Source organism: Leucoraja erinacea, chromosome 30, assembly GCF_028641065.1.
Source record: "Leucoraja erinacea ecotype New England chromosome 30, Leri_hhj_1, whole genome shotgun sequence".
NCBI classification, from domain to species: Eukaryota; Metazoa; Chordata; class Chondrichthyes; order Rajiformes; family Rajidae; genus Leucoraja; species Leucoraja erinaceus.
Window position 1 is genome coordinate 23,391,659 of NC_073406.1, and position 20,437 is coordinate 23,412,095.

General features: G+C 44.4%; 1 protein-coding gene and 1 pseudogene across 2 annotated transcripts in view; one reads left to right on the top strand and one right to left on the bottom strand.

Moving 5' to 3' along the window:
* Positions 1-20,437, top strand: part of LOC129711750 (tumor necrosis factor receptor superfamily member 14-like) — an 84,893-nt gene that overhangs the window by 23,730 nt on the left and 40,726 nt on the right. For both annotated transcript variants that reach the window (XM_055659676.1, XM_055659677.1), the window contains exons 5-7: positions 9,717-9,742; positions 16,026-16,128; positions 19,765-19,890. In XM_055659676.1, coding sequence (XP_055515651.1) covers positions 9,717-9,742; positions 16,026-16,128; positions 19,765-19,890 — 255 coding nt within the window. The remainder of the gene's footprint in view (positions 1-9,716; positions 9,743-16,025; positions 16,129-19,764; positions 19,891-20,437) is intronic.
* LOC129711783 (U2 spliceosomal RNA) lies at positions 14,601-14,709 on the bottom strand (annotated as a pseudogene).

The window sequence follows — 20,437 nt, forward strand, 5'->3', positions numbered from 1 at the left end:
TTCAATTTATTCCCATCTTCCATTACACCAAATATAATCATTTCAGTATTAGGTTCCATTCTTGTCTTGAATAATTTTGTAAGTATTTCAAAAATATCATTCCAAAATCTATAAAGATTTATGCAGGAAACTAAGGAGTGTGTTATAGTTGCCTTTTGGGCTAGACATTTATCACAAGTGGCGGATATATTTGGATAAAATTTGTTCAATCTTGTTTTTGAATAATATAATCTATGTACAATTTTAAATTGTATTAGATTATGTCTTACATTAATTGAACATTTGTGAATATATATCAGGTATTTTTCCCATTTAACCTTCATAATTTTTATCATTAATTCCCCTAATCTTATTCAAATAATCTTGATATGTCTTCAATCAGTATTCACATTCTTATGCACCATAAGAATTTCTTCAGATAATTTCTTATAATATCATTTTTTTTTCAGATGTACCTATGAAAGCATCCTGTCGAGATGTATCACAATTTGGTTTGGCAGCATCAGCCTGCCCACCACTTTCCCTCTCCCTATCTGCACCATGCTGTCTCGGGTACGAGAAAGACCTGTAGGTTAACTGGAGAAATAGTATTTAAAAGTCAAGAGAGCTAAGACTGGCTGAATATTTATGACCAGTGCAAAGAAGTAAATAACAGACAGATATCCATATCTCGTGCTTTTCACTGCCATGCAAGCAATGGCCCAATAAGCCATTACTTTTATAAATTACTTTTTTTGTGCAAGCAAATGATAAAGCCTTTTGCCTCGTGTAACGACCCTGTTGATGTTTTGAAGGACTACAATATACGTCGGCGCTATGAGACCAAACATGGCTCAAGTTATTTCCAGTTCACAGGAATGCAGCGTTCAGAATAGTTTAAATCATTGCAAAGCGTTTTGTGTTCTCAACAAGCTGTTTTCACAATGAAAAAAACTGAAAATTAAGATTAACCAGGGCCAGTTACAAAATTGCTTATGTGCTGCCTAAAACAGGAAAACCTTTCACTGATAGAGATTTCATCAAAGAGTGTATGCTCGTAGAATTGAAGATTTAGGAAGTAACATAGTTCAGCACATTGTGGACAAAGCAAGAAGTTTTTGCTGGTATTCTCTCATGTTGGATGAATCAACTGATGTGTGTGAGACCTCACAACTCCGAGTATTCATCCGAGGTGTTGACAGTTAATTTAATGTCACTCAAGAATTAGCACCAGTATGCACACTACAGTAACTGGAGAGGAATTCTTCAATGAATTGCAAAAAAATGTCAGAATATAACCTGAAGTGGAATCAACTGCAATGCGTGACAATTGATGGAGGAAAGAACATGTCTGGGGCGAAGAAAGGTTTGGTTGGGCAAAACACAAGCATTATGTGGAAAGTATGTTGATATGTCTTGTGCCTTGAAACCTGTTGCTTCTGTGGTGAATTTCATTCGATATCATGGATATCATCGTCGCCAGTTTTGTGCTTTTCTGGAAGAAATTGATTCTGAGTTTGTTGATTTGCCTTATTATACAGCAGTTCGATGGCTTAGTTGTGGAAAGGTTCTATTGGGGTTCTTTCAGCTAGGAAAGGATATTGATTCATTTCTCAGAGAAAAATCATCCTAAACCTTTTATCAGACGCTGAGTGGCATTGGAAATTGGCATTTTTTGCAGATGTGACAAGCCATATGAATCAATTGCATCAATAAATGCTGCCTCACCCGCTGAGTTTCTTCAGCATTTTTGTCTACCTTCGATTGTCCAGCATCTGCAGTTCCTTCTTAAAGTATAAAGAAGGAAATATGATTGCGTTTTATAATTTTTTGAAGCCTGAACAGTTTCCAGATTTGAAACAATTTGCTTGAAGATTTGTATCCCCTTTTGGTACAACATACCTATGTGAACAAACATTTTCAAGAATGAAGTATGTCAAGTCCAAATATCAAGCAAATTTATCTGATGAGCATTTGAAGTCCATCCTCACAATTGGCTCCTCAAATTTGGATCCTCAATTCAATGACATTTTGAAATCATAAAAGTAGTTCTATCCTTCCCATTAATGTTGCTGCATAAAACTTTATGATTTCATTGGTTAACCTTGATTGATGTCTACAAGAAGGGTTTCGACCCGAAACATTGCCCATTTCCTTTGCTTCATAGATGCTGCCTCACCCGCTGAGTTTCTCCAGCATTTTTGTCTAACTTCGATGGCTACAAGTTTTGTTTTGAATTTCTTCCATTTGTTTTAGTTAAGTTCTTTTTTGAGTTACTTAAATTTACAAAACTGACATTTCTTTATTTTTTTTCTACAGCCTGCAAATAATGTGCCAAATATATAATGTGGCCCTCATGCAGAAAAGTTTGGAGGCCCCTGATATAAAATATAATCATCATCACATCTATGCTGGAGGAACTCAGCATGCCAGGCAGCATCTGTGAACGGAAATGGACTGATGACATTGTAAGTCAAGATCCTTCTTCAGACAGAAGAAGGGCTCTGACCTGAAAGGTGGTCTGTCCATTTCCCCCGGCCTTCTGAATTTCTCCAGCAGTTTGTTTTCTCTTGCTCAAGATTCCAGCAACTCTGATGCATTTCCATGTTGATTCAGGACCTACAGCATGGATTGTTATATATTTATCCTGAACACATGGATCTGTTTATAAAACTTGTGTCCTCAGTACATTTCTTTACAGCTGTGAAAGTTTGATTGTGTACCGAGAGGTGACGATAAGGCGGTTTCCATCTGTGATGTCAGAATTATCTCTAATTTAACTAAGATCATTGATAGAATCAGCTCCGGTTAATGCAGACTGCAACGGAGCCTTGAAGGCTGTGGATTAGGACTAAACGAAGAATGGTTCTGATGCAGACTTGGGCTAAAGCTGTGGTGTAGTGATGATGACTCGCACAATTCAGCCATCACACTGTTATCTGGGGAACCAGACCATGGTTATTTAGCTTGGAGAAACCAGCCCACGGCCACTACAGTCAGCACTGAGAGCCACCAAAGAGCCTGAGCTGAGTCGAAAGTCAGTTGGCAAGGAAAACATATACCAGTGTCTATTTAGATTACACACGTAGCCAGTTTGCTTAGGCATCAGTTTATCCTCATGCCATTGACAACTACTACTGACTAACTGACCATGTTGTGTCTCCATTCTTCAGTTATCATAATGGACATCCACTGATAGCGGTATTAACATTTGATAACTGGTCACATTTAAATTCTTCAGCCATTTAAAGTAGATAACAGAAGTCATACATCATTTATGCTGTTGCTTGACAATGCAGAAAGAAATTCTCCATTTGTACAGTAATCTGAACTAATTAGTAACATGGTGTCTGGACAACAATATCTGCTTCAATGTCACCACCATGAAGGAGCTTGTTCTTGACTTCAAGAAGTGTGGTGGAGTACATACCCAATTTAGCACAATTGATACTGAAGTTGGTACCTTCAAGTTCCTTGACGTAAATATTATTAACAATCTTTTGTGGACCTACCACATTGAAGCGAGAGCCAAAAAGCACACCATGTCTCTACTTCCTAAGGAGACTAAAGAAATTTGCATGTCTCCTACAATTCTTATCAATATTTATCAATGCGCCGTGGAAAGCAACTATACTATCAGGTTGCATCACAGCTTCATTTGGGAACAGCTCTCAAGAAAGCACAAAATCACAAGAGTTGTGGATGTAGCCCAGTTGATCACAAAGACCAGACTCGCCAGTATTGACTCCCATCTTCACCATTTTGCGAGAGGAGAGCAACCAACATAATCAAGGTCCTTTGTAACCCTGTCATCCCCTTTTTCTCTCGCACCGATCGGGCAGAAGAGACACAAGCTTGAAAATACATACCACCAGACAGGAACACTTTTCTCTCATGTGTAAACAGACTTCTGTACAGTCCTTCCATAAGCTATGACATAATTCTGATCTTTCAACCTATCTCATTGTGGACATTGACTAGAACTGGTATGGTAGAGTGTTGAATAACTATATTTTGTATGCTGGTATTTTTCTTTTTGCAATACCTGTTGTATGCGTATATGGCGTGATTGTATTCATGGAAATGTTTCTGATTTGATTGGATAGCATGCAAACAAACCTTTTTACTGTATCTCAATATATGACAATAATAAACTAATACAAATATTTTCCTATGATGTTATAAATAGAAATGTATTTGTAAATCTACTATAACACTTATGTGTGTAAATAGCATTTGATATGCTTTATGCAAATAGTGTGCACTGAATTTAACCCTGTCCACATAATTAAAAACACTAGGTAGGTGGACAGTTTGAAATCAGCAAAGGAAAACCAGACACCAGTGTTTTGTGGCCCCCTCTTCTCTGATGGATAAGGGCATAAGTCTTTCCAATCAGTAGGTGCAATGGAATTACTGTAGACTTGGAATGCCAAAACACACTTTTCTGGATAATGTGCATCTAGGAGCGAAATATCAACAAAAAATAAACTATTGTAAGAATTCAGCAGGTTTACCAGCATCTGGAGGCAAAAGGATGTTAACATTTTGGGCTGACATTTTACATCAGAACTGAGAGCACAGAGAGAAGATAGCCAGTGTGTGGAAGTGAGAAGGAGAAGGAGAAGGATAGAGAGAGAGGATGGTGAGTAATAGGTGGGACAAAATAATGGAAAGATGATGGACAGATATAACCAGATGGGATAGGATGGAAAATGTAACCAAAGAGAAAGAGACTCTGGGTGGACTGGTGAGTAGTTTACCCTCCGGCTGGCACAGTGTACTGCTGTTTTGTATGTTTGTTCGTTTGTGTTGTCTGAAAATCCCACAAGGATCACTTTCATGAGAGAGGTACACATTAACATCGGACATACGGTACCTCCAAACATTGTTCCGGATTTCTCTTGCTTGCTGGATTATATGGACATACTCGTCGGCAGGGCTGTGGCTATGTTCGAGGTCTTGAGACGGAGGAGGACCCATGGGAAGTGCTCAGAAGCACTCACCTGACTCCGGCGACGAGGATTATGCACACCGCTCCCGAGTATATTCCTTACAAATCTACGTTCTCTCAATAACAAAGTGGACGAACTGCAACTCCTGCACTAGACAAATAAGGACTCTCGAGCCGCTGCCCTGCGCTTCACAGGCCTGGCTGTGTGAGACGACCCTGGACAATGCGCTGCAACTGACTGGCTTTCAACTACATAGAGCGGACCGCGAAGCAGAGGCAGCGGGAAAATCAAGAGGCGGTGTAATATGTTTCTATACTAACCACAACTGGTACAACAACATCACGGTACTATCTAACTTCTCCCAATCTAGAATTATTCTAAATTGCAAACCCTTTTATTCTCCGAGGGAATTTGCCTCTTTTATTCTCGCTGGAGTTTACATCCTCCCCCAAGCCTGCGTATGTGAGGTGCAAACGCAACTTGCTGACCAGGTGATGAGGGTAGAGAGTGACTTCCCGGACTTCATGGTCATTGTTTTGGGGACTTTAACAAGGCTAACCTCAGCCGAGAGCTTCCAAACTAGATTCAAGAGAGTTTATTGTCATATGTCCCAGATAGGACAATGAAATTCTTGCTTTGCTTCAGCACAACTCTTCAGCCTTCAGTAACAGACTTCATGTTACCTGCCCCACCAGAGGGGAGAGACTCGATCGTTGTTACTCTTCAATCAAGAACGCACATCGATCTGTTCCCTGAACGGCTCTGGGTCTCTCTAACCATTGTTTAGTTCACCGTATTCTGACCTACTGGCAGAAACTAAAATCTGCTAAGCCCGTGGTCAGAACAATGAAAAGGAGGACAAGCGAGGGCATTGAAAATCTAGTCCTGCTATGACTGCACTGATTGGAATATGTTCAGGAAAGCAACCACAAGTCTCGACGAATATACAGACACTGTGACATCATATGTCAGCTTTTGTGAGGACAGTTGCATTCCCACTAGCACTCGGATCTGGTTCAACGACAAGCCCTGGTTTACAGCAGAACTCAGACAGCTCCGCCAGTCTAAAGATGCGGCCGACAGGAGTGGGGATGCAGACCTCTACAGGCAGGCCAAGTATAAGCTGAGAAGAGGAATCGGAACTGCCAATGAAAGGTACTCTGAGAAGTTGAGAAGCAAGTTCTCAGCTAATGACTCTTCAGTTTGGAAGGGCTTGCAAGAAATCACCAGCTACACGAGGAAAATCCCCTGGTCCTTGGACAATTGTCAGCTGAACGAGTTCCACTGCAGGTTCGATAAACAGAAACATAACCCTGGTACCCCCTTCACCCCTTACCCAATTACCACTTCACACTTACTCACAGCCTGACTCCAGTCTGCAAAGACTGGACCCTTCCCCACCCACTCCTCCCCAATCACCACTTCACACCTTACAGCCTGACTCCAGTCTGCAAAGACTGGTCCCTCGTCCAATACCCACACCCTCCTTGCTCCCCAGCATCAGTCTGGCCACTTCTCTATCACAAACAATAGAAATTGAGGAGGCGGAGAGGCTATTCAGAAGACAGAAACGTCGGAAATCTCCAGGACCGGACAATGTTTCCCCCTCTACCCTCAAGCTCTGTGCCAAACTGATCCAGGATGGGGAGAAATCTGCCTACAGACAGGAAGTGACACAGGTGGTGTCCTGGTGCCTTCGTAACAACCTGGAGCTCAATGCTCTCAAGACATTTGAATTGATAGTAGACTTTAGGAGAGCTCCCCCTCCCCTCACCGCACTCACCATCAACAACACCACAGTCACATCTGCAGAGTCCTTTAAGTTCCTTTGGACCACCATCACCAAGGACCTTAAATGGGGGGCCACCATTGACCAGTCAAAAAGGACCAACAGAGGATGTACTTCCTGCGACAGCTGAGGAAACACAATCTGCCACAGGCAATGATGGTCCAATTCTATACTGCTGTTGTGGAGTCTGTCCTCACCTTCTCCATCATGGTATGGTTTGGCTCAGCCACCAAGCATGACATCCGGAGGCTGCAGCATATTGTTCGATCAGCTGACAAGGTTGTTGACTGCAACCTTACCTCCCCCTCTCCCATTGACAAACTGTACTTTGCAAGGGCCAGGAAGCGACCGGGTAAGATCATCTCTGACCGCTCTCACCCTGGCCTTTGAAGAACTTCCCTTTGGAAGGCAACTCCAGACTGTCAAAGCCGCCGCAGCCAGACATAAAAGCAGCTTTTTTTCTACGAGCAATAGCTCTACTAAATAACCAAAAGTCTGTAGCTCCTTTTGCTCTGGTATTTTATTTCATTTACACATTTAAACTATAATGTATATTTCTTAATGTGTTAATGATTTATGTTTTCTTCTTAATTGTTTACTGTATGTTGTGTTGTACTTGGGAGCGGAGCACCAAGGCATATTCCTTGTATGTGTACATACCTGGCCAATAAACATTCATTCATTCATGGGAAAGGAACACAGAGTGGGTTACCTGAAATTGGAAAATCATGCATTGGATTGGAGGCTACCGAAGCTCGAAATGAGATGTTCTGCTCGCTCACATCTCATATTCGTGGATAATGTTTGGCTTTGCAATAGGTCAAAGACAGTCAGGCCACTGTGAAAATGGGGAGGAGAGTTGAAACAATGTGCATCCAGAAGCTGAGCTGATCCATTGCAGAATAGCAGAGACAGACCCTCTCCCACCTTGACAACAGAGACACTTATGTAAAAATGCTGTTCATCGATTACAGCTCAGCATTCAACACCATTATTCCATCAAAACTGATCACCAAACTCGGTAACCTGGGCATCGACCCCTCCCTCTGCAACTGGATACTGGACTTTCTAACCAACAGACCCCAGTCTGTGAGGTTAGACAAGCACACCTCTTCAACCCTCACCCTGAACACCGGCGTTCCTCAGGGCTGTGTGCTGAGCCCCCTCCTCTACTCCCTCTTCACCTATGACTGCACACCTGTACATGGTACTAACACCATCATCAAGTATGCAGATGATACAACGGTGATTGGCCTCATCAGCAACAACGATGAGCTGGCCTACAGGGAGGAGGTCCAGCACTTAGCAGCATGGTGCGCTGACAACAACCTGGCCCTTAACTCCAAGAAGACCAAGGAGCTCATTGTAGACTTCAGGAAGTCCAGAGGTGGCACGCACACCCCCATCCACATTAACGGGACGGAGGTGGAACGTGTTTCTAGCTTCAGGTTCCTGGGAGTCAACATCTCCGATGACCTTTCTTGGACCCACAATACCTCTACTCTGATCAAGAAGGCTCATCAGCGTCTCTTCTTCCTGAGGAGACTGAAGAAGGTCCATCTGTCTCCTCAGATCCTGGTGAACTTCTACCGCTGCACCATCGAGAGCATCCTTACCAACTGCATCACAGTATGGTATGGCAACTGCTCTGTCTCCGACCGGAAGGCACTGCAGAGGGTGGTGAAAATTGCCCAACGCATCACCGGTTCCACGCTCCCCTCCATTGAGTCTGTCCAAAGCAAGCGCTGTCTGCGGAGGGCGCTCAGCATCGCCAAGGACTGCTCTCACCCCAACCATGGACTGTTTACCCTCCTACCATCCGGGAGGCGCTACAGGTCTCTCCGTTGCAGAACCAGCAGGTCGAGGAACAGCTTCTTTCCGGCGGCTGTCACTCTACTAAACAACGTACCTCGGTGACTGCCAACCACCCCCCCCGGACACTTATTATTTATTTTTTATTCAAATCGTCTGCTATGTCGCTCTTCAAGGGAGATGCTAAATGCATTTCGTTGTCTCTGTACTGTACACTGACAATGACAATTAAAATTGAATCTGAATCTGAATCTGAATCTGAGACGCATGCAGACAGGTACTCTGCAAAATGGTCACATAGTCTACCAATGCCAAAGCACAGGAGGCCACATCATGAGCATTGAATACGTTAGAGCAGTTGGAGAAGGTGCACGTGAATCTAATATCACACCTGCACCAGCTGCATGTGTCCTTGATGGTGAGAAAGGATATGTCGGGACAAGTGTTGGACTTCTTACTGTGACGGAAATTACCAGGGGATGGAGAGGGGTGAGTGCGAAGGGATGAGGGGATTAAGGAGTTACAGATAAAGCGATTCCTGTGGAAAACAGGAAATAGGGAGAGGGGAAGATCTGGCTGGTGGTGGGATCCTGCTGCAGTTGGTGGCATAGCCAAAGAAGGAAGCAGTGAAAGCCAAGGCTTGTGGAGTTGAGGGTGAGAACCAGGGATCTCCATATCTGTTTTATGTGGAGTGAAGGAGGGGCAAAGTGAGAGCAGGCATACCGGAAGTGGAGAATGTGTGTTTGAGAGTTCCATCAACTACAGCAGGATTTCTTGAAGATGGAGGACATTTCAGAAGTGCTAAATTGAAAAGCTTCATCTCGAGAACAGAGGTTCTGCAGAAAGAAACTGATTGAAAGGAATGGTGTGCTTACAAGAGTGACGGTATGAGAAGGTGAAGACAGAAACGTACTGGTTTTATTTCCATAGTTTTGCACCTCAATTGGAGACATGATAAAAAAAAAAGGAGAATTCTATGGATAAGGCTTGATATGAGTTGGAAAGTAACAAAGATAAATCCTGTGGGAGATCTGGTGATGTCGGAACTAATAGTCCAGGGCTGATCCTTTTTAGAGGTCGGAAAATCTATTTTTTTTCTCACTCATTGCTATTGCGAGCAAAAAATGTAATTTCTACAGATTCCTTAGAGAAATGTATTTACATTATTCTTTTGCTTTCAGGTGCTGGAGGTGAAGATCTCAAAAAGGTAAGAGTTTATTTAGACTTCAACGATACAGCATGGAAACAGGTCCTTTGACCCACTTGTTTCCCCTCTTCTTCTAGATGAGGCTCTCACCAGGGTCTCTTCTATACCACTGCTCTCACTCCCCACTCCACCCCCCCCCCCCCCCCCCCACCACTCGTAACAAGGGCAGAGTCCCCCGTTCTCCTCATCTTCCACCCTACCAGCCGTCACATACAACAGATAATCCTCCGACATTTTCGCCACCTCCAACAGGATCCCACCACTGGCCACATCTTCCCATCTCCCATTTCGGATTTCCGCAGAGACCGTTCCCTCCATAACTCCCTGGTCCATTCGTCCTTTCCCACCCAAACCACCTCCTCCCCTGGTACTTTCTGTTGCAACTCGCTTTACCTCCCCCCTTGACTCCATTCAAGGACCTAAACAGTCTTTCCAGGTGCGGCAGAGGTTCACCTGCACCTTCTCCAACCTCATTTATTGCATATGCCGCTCTAGGTGTCAGCTGCTCTACATCGGTGAGACTAAGCATAGGCTTGGCGATCGCTTCGCCCAACGCCTCTGCTCAGTTCGCAATAACCAACCTGATCTCCTGGTGACTCAGCACTTCAACTCCCGCTCCGATTACAAATCCGACCTTTCTGTCCTGGGCCTCCATGGCCAGAGTGAGTCCCACCGTAAGTTGGAGGAGCAGCACCTCATAGTTTACACCCCAGCGGTATGAATATTGACCTCCAATTTCAGGTAATCCTTGCTTTCTCCCTCTTTCCCCTCCCCTTCCCAGCTCTCCCACAGCCCACTGTCTCCACATCTTCCTTTCTTCTTCCAGCCCCCAACCCCCACATCAATCTGAAAAAGGGTCTTGACCCGAAACGTCATCTATTCTTTCGCTCCATAGATGCTGCCTCACCCACTGAGTTTCTCCAGCATTTTTGTCTCCCTTTGAAAGGACAAGAGTAATTCTGTACTTAAATTTTATGCCTGGCTATAAATAGTATTTGTAGTTGAAGGAATTGCAGATGCTGGTTTAGACTCAAAAAGCTGGAGTAACTCAACGGGACAGGCAGTATCTCTATTGAGAAGGAATGGGTGACGTTTCGGGTTGAGACCCAGGACAGAAAGGTCTGTGTGGAAATGGGAAGAATTAAAGTGTTTAGCAACAGGGAGTTCAGTATTTCAATGTAAAATAAAATTGCAATTAGTCCAAAATAGTAAGATTAAACGAGAACTTACCAGTTTGAAGTTTGATCTGTATTTTATGAGGAGTTACGATGAGGGATTTCGTGAAGAACCCCGCTTCCACGCATGCGTGTCATACTTCAAAGCAGCGGTGTGAGGTCACAGGAACCTATAATGATCTAACATAGTAAGATTATCAAAGAGATACCAGTTTTTGATATGATCATACGAGGGTGGGAGCGGAGGGCACGAAATCCCTCATCGTAACTCCTCATAAAATACAGATCAAACTTCAAACTGGTAAGTTCTCGTTTAATCTTACTATTTTACTTCGGAGTCACGTGAGTGACTTCGTGAAGATTTCAAAGCTCTGTGACCTCATGCCGTGGAACGAGTCCATGCTTCACAACTGCCTTGGGTATTGGGAGAGAGCATCATTAGTAGTTTTAAAACACAATTATACAAAGAGTTGTGTGGTATAACGAAAAAATAACACTTTTTTAAAATTTGAGAATCATAACCCTGTAACCTATCGGGCAAATTATTATGTTGAACCTAAAATGTTTTCTTAATACAATGATGGCTCCAAATAAACTGGTTTATTATACAACCTGTGGAAAAACCCTTTTTTAAAATGACCCTCCTGCCATTCTGAGGATTTGGTCTGTGGGTACCTGTACAATATTGCTGCGGATGTTGCTGCAGTCCTGGTGGAATGAGAGTTGAAACATCAGTGTCTATTCCTGCCATTTTTAGGACCTATTTGAGCCACCTTGATATAGTTTGAGTCGTGACCCTATCATGCAGTTTCTTGTAAGAGATAAACAACTCCATACTCTGACCTCGAATGTTCTGAGTACATGCTATGTATTGTTAGATGGGTCCTGTTATTCACAGTCGTTTGCCATATGGGTGTACCATAAAATCAAACCCTAGACCCGAGGAACCCGATCTGTTTTCTTTTATTAAATCCTGTATGACAACACCAGTTTCTCGGTGAGATGATCAGGGAGTCCAGGCTCAGTTTGCTTAATGGCTGGACTTGTTGTGCGGTAAATGACACCATGAGCATAACCATCTTCCTGGTCTGTTACTGAGGTGACAACGCTGTTATGAGCTACAAGCTCCTCAGCATGTTGAGAAAACGACACCCACGTCCCAGATTTCGGAGTACCTGGTTTGCTTACCAGGGGTGCGTTCCCACCGCGTGCCGTTCCGATCCTTGTGATAGGTAATTGGAGAGTGCACTTGTGGTACTATTAATGGCACGGTAGCTCCATCGATTATCCTAATGGAGGCTTGTTAAAAATCCCAATACGGCCAGAATGTTTTTGGCCTTTTGGTCGAGATTGTTGTCCAAGCAGTATATGCCCCATTTCTTGATGTGTCCAAGGTACTGCTTCCGTGTTGACAGTCTTAGTGCAGATGAGATGAGATTCATCGTCCTGTCTGACAGTGTAGTGGGTCTGTTAGACTCTACAAATCAATAAATCCATAGTGTTATGGCATGGATGACTGCCTCCAGTCACTGGATAAATCAATAATTTTTTGGCTATGTTCATTAGGGAACATGGTTGTAACACCATCCCCTGTAAGACTGAAATACCATGATTGAGAAGGTCAGTCGGGTACTCTGAAAATTCCAGATGCCGAGTGTGGTTGAATTTACCCTAGTATCCCCATTGATGGGTCCGAACGGGGGAAAACATCACCCTATGGCTATTTACATAACAATGCCAAGCTGGTTTACGATTTTTAGTACATAATATTGGGGCTAATGATTGCCCCTTTTGTAAGCTCTATATTGCCAAAGTTCCTCTATTGAGTCAATGCTTGCCATATAGAAAACCCGCAACTGACACCAAGTCTTTATCAATAATAAGAGCATCCATCTTAAAATGAATATCTAGAACAAATGTGTTTAGGGTTAAATCAATGATAATCCTGCAACCCTACTCTATTTTATTTTAATAAATATGTTCAATCCCATCTTTCGTGTACAAATCTTGTAGCACCATGTGGGTTTTAGATTGTTTGGTTTATGCAAGGACAAAATGCCCTTCTGGTGTATGATGTACTGTGGTTATTGGGATGAGAAAAACCCCTATCAGATAACCCTGAATACTGCTGAGATTATATGAATCTGTAGTGATTATATACCATACATAACTGTAGTGTTGCAACCTCCCCTACCCTCGTAGGTCCCTATTTTAACAGAAGAAAATAAGGTTCTGGTTTAATATTTCTTGTTCGGGGTTGTGTGGGAGGTTTAGGCTTCCGCATCTTCCAGGGTGGCCGCCCTGGCCATACCCTAAAACGGATCCTGCAGGTTATATTGATTTCTGACACTGCTACTGGTATGAGCCACATTTTTTATGGCCTTGCCTGTGGCTGGTATCATGCTCCAAAATAGGCCCTTGCGCTGGCCTTAATGAGCCCCAGTGTCTTGGCTTAGTCCACACACGGTTCTTTGTTTGCAAATGGTAGCATTTTTGGGGTCCTAGTGCTGGCTGAATGGCCGCCTTCCACGTGTAGTTCAGGTCATATTGGATATTATTAAACAGATCTAGTGCGTCTTGATGGTCTTTGGTTACCTACGTTTAGTCCAGGGTGCGGGTGTATGCTATGATGCCTTCCGTGAATCCCTTTAAGGTTCTGTGGATCTTGAGGTCCTGGTTCCTGATGTTCGTCCCCATATGCTGCCAAATGCATTGGTTTACACTGGGCACCTGTAATGCCTCACTGTTGCCAGGTGGCAGATGTCTGGCCAGTGCTTGTAAATTTTTTCCCTTGTTGGCGTATGTGGCCAGACATATAGTAATACTATTGCCATCCTGGATCCAAGTCTACCCATGTTTGACTTGGCTAAAGTAATCAGCCACCATGTCCAGCAGAGTCCCTGCTGTGTTAGGATCATGGGATGCTGTATTACCAGGCTCTGGCCCATCAGGGTCCTGCCTACTCTTTTTTATAGAGTTAGAGATCTCTAGGGTCCCACACGGGGTACCCCTGTGGGGCTTAACTGCTGCCCACTTGTCTTTTGTTCTGCGGACCCCTCTTGCAAGTCAACCCAGAACTGACCCACAGTGCTCCCCTCTGATGGGGTAGAAGCATTGTGCAGCCCTCAAAGAGGTACTGCTGTGGTTTTATCACGTTGGAGCAAGGCTCCATACACCGCTTCTTCCCGCTCCAGCCCTCTTGGGCACTGGTTGCCGGCGGTTTTATGCAAAGTCGGACCCTTCTGAGTCCACTACCTTGTTTAATTTGTGTCTAGCCTACCGCTCGGTCACATGGATCTGGCCGGTGCGGGGCCGACATCGGGCACAGCTGATCCCACTACGGTTGATCCAAGTGCCGCTGGCTGCTGCTGGCTGCCCGCTGTTCCATGGTCCTCCTTCTCCAGTTTTGTCCTTCCTTCCGTGAAGTGGATATGGCCGGTGAGGGGGATAACTGGCACAGCTGCTTCCATCTATTCCTTTAACCTGGCTTCAACGCTCTCAGCACTCCTGGCTGCTCCTTTATCTTAGACCCCTGGGACCGACCCCCGTACTGACGGTACTGGTCCCTAGTGGTCGTTGCAGCCGGCCAACCTCACTCTAATGCCCTCAATTCTGGGCACTCCTACTTATATGGTCCTTAGCTAAGGGACATATAAGACATTAAAACTGATGATAACAGCTACTATAGTTTTTATTTAATATATATGGTCCCTAGATAAGGGGTGTATCAGATAAAAAAATTGATAAGAACAGATACTACACTTGATCTTAGCCAAAAAGCCGAGAAGCAATTATTGTAACGAAAACCCCGCTGGGACCGACCCTGGAACTCACATACTGGTCCCTTGTAGTAGATTGCAGCCAGTCAACTGCAAAGTCCTTTGCTGTCGAGAAATGAACTTTCTCACCATGCTGGAGCGAAGTTGGGCACAGGTGTTTTTCCCTCTCCGGGAATCGATGTGCCCATGCTGCTCCTGCCGTTGCCAGCTCCTCACGAAGTGCCAGCTGCCACTGCTGCTGCCTGTGCTCCTGCCGCTGTCAGTACTCCTGCAGCTGCCGGCTGCCACTGTTGCTGCCGCTGCCGCTGCTGCTGCTGCTGCCGCTCCTCCGTGGTTCTCCCGCCGGCCTTCTGCACCTTACATGGACCTGGTCCATGTCTGCACCTAGAAGGTAAGTTGAAGGAAACGCAGGGTCTCTTACCTGCTGTTCCCGACTTTCCTTCTCCCGCCGGTGACCGTCGTTCCCTGTGTGTCGGGTTCGAGCCGCCTGGACCGACCCCGGTGTTCACGGGCCTGGTCCTTCGCGGCAGTTCCGCAGCCGGTAAAAACCCGGCTGTACCTATGGATCCCCTGGACCCTGGGCCTTACCTTGTGAAGAAGGTTTTCAGCCCGAACGTCCCGTTCCGACTCCATAAGTGCCGCTGCACTCGCTGAGCGTTTCGAGCCCCGGTACCGCTGGTCCGAGCTGTCTGTCCCGCAGCCTCTGTGCTGGCTGCTACCGACTGCTCCCAAGCCAGTCTCGTTTGAGACTGGCATAGGGACCTCTTTACTTTGCTTCCCGCCCGGCCGAGAAGTGAATTTTGCCGGTGCGGGAGCGAAGTCGGGCACAGGTTGTTCCCCTCCAGGGAAACTCGTGCCGTTGCTGCTGCTGGCTGCTCGCCCTCCACGGGTCTCCCCGCCCGCTTTCCGCAGCCACCTAAAAGTAAGTAGAAAAAAGGAACGCAGAGTCTCTTACCTGCTGTTCCCGACTTTCAAATCTCCCGCTTGGGGAACGCCGTTCCCCCCTGTGTGACTCGTTGCAATGCGTGTAGCGATAATACACGCATGCGTGGAAGCGGGGTTCTTCACGAAGTCACTCACGTGACTCCGAAGTAAAATAATAAGCATTTCTGTAAGTCTCTAGACCCTATTGAAAATCTCCCAGCAAATGGTGCTGATTATACTAAGGATACAGCACTACTCTTTATTAATATTCATGAAGCAGTACTTCTGTAGCCACACACTGTAGAGTGAAATAAAATATATTTTAAATCCACAGTGATACTACTTGTTTCTAAAAAAATATTTTTCAAACTTTATTAATCCCTGTATATAATTGTTTAATTCTAGATATTTTTTATTCTATTCCTGCTTTGTCAACTTTCACAAGTGACTACGTGTGAACGTAACGAGTATGATCATAATGGTGTCTGCTGCAAATTGTGTGCAGCCGGTAAGTGCCAATATTTTATACATTCTTTACAGCAATGCCAGCAGAAGTAATTTCCTTTACTTTTGTAAGTGCTCCAAATATAATTGTGTTAAAGTAAAAGTGCCATAAGTGATCTTTTATTTCATTAATGATGTTACCCCATATCCTATTAAAAAAATATAGACGCCATTTCCCTTTTATTTTGTTTATATTAAAAGTTTTGCATTAATATTTTGTATAACAGTTAAGTGTCTCATATGTGGCCAATTCTCAGAGGATTTAATGATTATATTAGCAATGTTACAAAATTCTGAGATTTTAAAAGTCAAGAAGTTTAATTTGTCACTTAATTTGTCAAAAAAGAAGTTCAATTTGACACCTAATTCACTTTCATATCTTCAGTATTTAAAAACGTTATGGCCATTTTCATACTCGGAAATTAGCATCTTGTTCCCTATTGCTTTTCCATTGACTTAACACAAAAGCTGTGATCGAGGACAGTCAAAAGCCCATAACTTTCTTAAAAATTAAGAGAACTGAATGAAATTTTCAGTTATTAGAAACATAGAAACATAGAAAATAGGTGCAGGAGGCCATTCAGCCATTCGAACCTGCACCGCCATTCATTGTGATCATGGCTGATCGTCCCCTATCAATAACCCGTGCCTGCCTTCTCCCCATATCCCTTGACTCCACTAGCCCCTAGAGCTCTATCTAACTCTCTCTTAAATCCATCCAGTGACTTCACCTCCACTGCCCTCTGTGGCAGGGAATTCCATTAATTCACAAATCTCTGGCTGAAAAAGTGTTTTCTCGCCTCAGTCTTAAATGACCTCCCCTTTATTCTAAGACTGTGCCCCCTGGTTCTGGACTCGCCCAACATTGGGAACATTTTTCCTGCATCTAGCTTGTCCAGTCCTTTTATAATTTTATAAGTTTCTAAGTTTCTCTTCCTTTTAAACTCCAGTGAATACAAGCATAGTCTTTTCAATCTTTCCTCATATGACAGTCCCGACATCCCAGGGATCAATCTCGTGAACCTACGCTGCACTGCCTCAATCACAAGGATGTCCTTCCTCAAATTAGGAGACCAAAACTGTACACAATTCTCCAGATGTCGTCTCACCAGAGCCCTATACAACTGCAGAAGAACCTCTTTACTCCTATACTGAAATCCTCTTATTATGAAGGCCAACATTCCATTTGCTTTCTTCACTGCCTGCTGTACCTGTAAGCCTACTTTCAGTGACCGGTGTACAAGGACGCCCAGGTCTCGCTGCATTTCCTCCTTACCTAACCTAACCCCATTGAGATAATAATCTGCCCCCTTGTTTTTGCCGCCAAAATGGATAACCTCACATTTATCTATATTATACTGCGTCTGCCACGTATCTGCCCATTCACTCAACCTGTCCAGGTCACCCTGCAACCTCCTAAAATCCTCTTCACAGTTCACACTGCCACCCAGCTTTGTGTCATCCGCAAACTTGCTAGTGTTGCTCCTAATTCCTCTTCCAAATAATTAATATACATGGTAAACAGTTGCGGCCCCAACACCGAGCCTTGCGGCATTCCACTCACCACTGCCTGCCATTCTGAAAAAGACCCGTTCACTCCTACTCTTTGCTTCTGGTCTGCCAACTAATTTTCTATCCATGTCAACACCCTACCCCCAATACCATGTGCTCTAATTTTAGTCACCAGTCTCCCGTGCGGGACCTTATCAAAGGCTTTCTGAAAGTTTAGATACACTACATCCACTGGCACCCCTTCATCCATTTTACTTGTCACAGACAAGTTATTATAGATTGAAGCATTCTGAAACAAATATAAAACAACTTACTTGGATGACCTGAAATTAAAGCATACTAGACCAAGTGCAGACCCGTGTTAATATATTAATTTTATTAATTTGCTCCTTTTACCCCATAACCGCCCTATCTACTTGAAGGGGTTTTGGGGAGGGAGAGTGGGGGAGAGAGAGATGGATGGGGGGAAATAGAGTGGGGCGGGAGGGGGAGAGAGAGAGAGGGGCAGGAGGGTGGAGAGAGAGAGAGAGGAGAGAGAGAGAGTGGAGAGAGGAGAGAGGGGGGAGAGATAGGGGAGAGAGAGGGGGAGAGAGCAGGGAGGAGAATGAACGGTGGGGAGAATGAGCGGGGGGAGAATGAGCGGGAGGAAAATGAGTGGGGGGAGAGAGAGAGGAGGGGGGGGGGGGGGGAGAGAGGGGGAGGGAGAGAGGGGGAGGGAGAGAGAGGGGGGAGAGAGAGAGAGAGAGAGAGAGAGAGAGGAGAGAGAGAGAGAGAGGGGGGGAAAGAGAGAGAGAGAGAGAGAGAGCAAGGGGAGAGAGAGAGAGGAGAGAGAGAGAGAGAGAGATGCGCGGCAGCAGCTCGCGTGGGCCCGCATGAGCGAGGCACGGAGCGATCTGAGGACGGTGAAAAGCAGCGGGGGGACCAGCCGATTGTGACTTCCGCTAAGGGAAGCGTATCCACCAGCGTGACAGAGCCGGGCTGGGCCGGGCTGGGGGGGACAGACGATCAGGCCTCTGACTCTCACCGGCTTCTGACTCTCTGGAAACCCACAGCTGGAATGAGCGGGCAGGCGGGATGGGAGGGGCGGGGCCCCCTGTTCTCCAATCATAAGATTAAACACTACAGGCATCAGCAACTGAATAAAGATTGGAAAGGCAAGGGCATAGGGAGAATGTTGAAGAGACAAAGGTAGTAAGAAAATATTTATTTTACATATATGAAGCGCCAGTGGAATGAAAACTGTAAATTGTGACCAGGACAGCATCCCCAAGATTACAGTTGTCTTTTTCTGATGGGATAGCCATGTCATTTGCAGTCATCGTAGCAGGCTCCTGGAACCAATTGTTCTACACTATGTGGAAATAAGTAAAAGACTTATCCACAAAAGACTGAAGTCTAATGGGCCTGTCCCACTTACGCGACTTTTTCGGCGACTGCCAGCACCCGTCACAGGTCGTTGCAGGTTGGAGAAAAATTTCAACATGTTGAAAATTCAGCAGCAACCAGAAAGACGCTGCAACTTTTTGGGTGACTGAGGAGACTAATCACATGTCGCAGGGTGAAGCCTGTATGGTTGTGAGTAGTCGCCCAAAGTATCGTACCTTGTTCTGGTCGCCGCTGGATTTTCAACATTTGTTGAAAAATGTCAGTGACCTGCAATGACCTATGTGGCTGACTAATGGGAATCCTTGGCCTGTGTCCATTCAAAATGGGCAAAGAACAAGGTAGCATTTAGAGCCTCGGGTCTTTGCACTGAGAGCACACAGAAGTCCAGTGTAAATAGCAGAAGGAACATGCTGCCTCTCAAACCATGCTTCCCACCTGCCCAATCACACATGTGCTGTCCAACCTGTGGAGCAGGTGAATCCCACATCATCCTTATCAACTCCTACTTTCCACAACAAAAGAGATTACAAAAGAATAAGACTCCAACCTTGATATGCTTACACAACAACCTCCCTGAGGACAACATGACTTTCTAGAAATGCTGCTATTCCTGCGTACAACAATAATGATTCTCAAGTGTTTTTATTTTGCAAAAACAGCATTGTAACTGGTTTATTTTAGCAGGACAAGCACGGCAATTCCATGTCTGCCTTTTCAATGCGCATGTTTTGTTTCATCGCAGGCACTATAGTGGCTAAACACTGCACTGGTAATACCGGCACATCGTGTACTCCATGCCCAAAGGGAGGATATATTGGACAGGCAAACGGGATACAAAGATGTTTTAATTGCCTGGTCTGTTATGCAGGTACTGTACATGCATTATAATATGATTGAAAAGATGCTGATTTGATCAACATTTGTTCAGGGTTTCCTTCAATTCCTTCCTTAAATTCCTCCTACAGATCTTGTACACCCAATACTATGTAATGGATATTGCTGCCTCTAATTTCTGTTATAAAGATCCATGATTTCATAACTGCATCAATAGTGAAATCAGGAGGTCAAGTTGAACGTTAATGTGAGGTTTTCTGCAATCAAAATCTTAATTGGGGACCAGGTTATTATGTGCTTAAAATTTCAGCTGGATGTTGCTTCCCCACCTTTCAATATTTTTAGAACAGCATTTTGAGTCACACACTCACTCTTTGTGAAGTTTGCACCAAGATCAAGAATAATAATAATAATAACTTTATTTATAAAGCACTTTAAACAACTGCAGTTGCCACAAAGTGCTGTACATGAGAACTCATGGACAAGAAGTTATTACACACCATTAAAAACCGTAAAACAAAGGACTATAAAACAGTAAAAATTAAAAGACATTAAAAGCACTTAAAACAGGAGCAATGTCT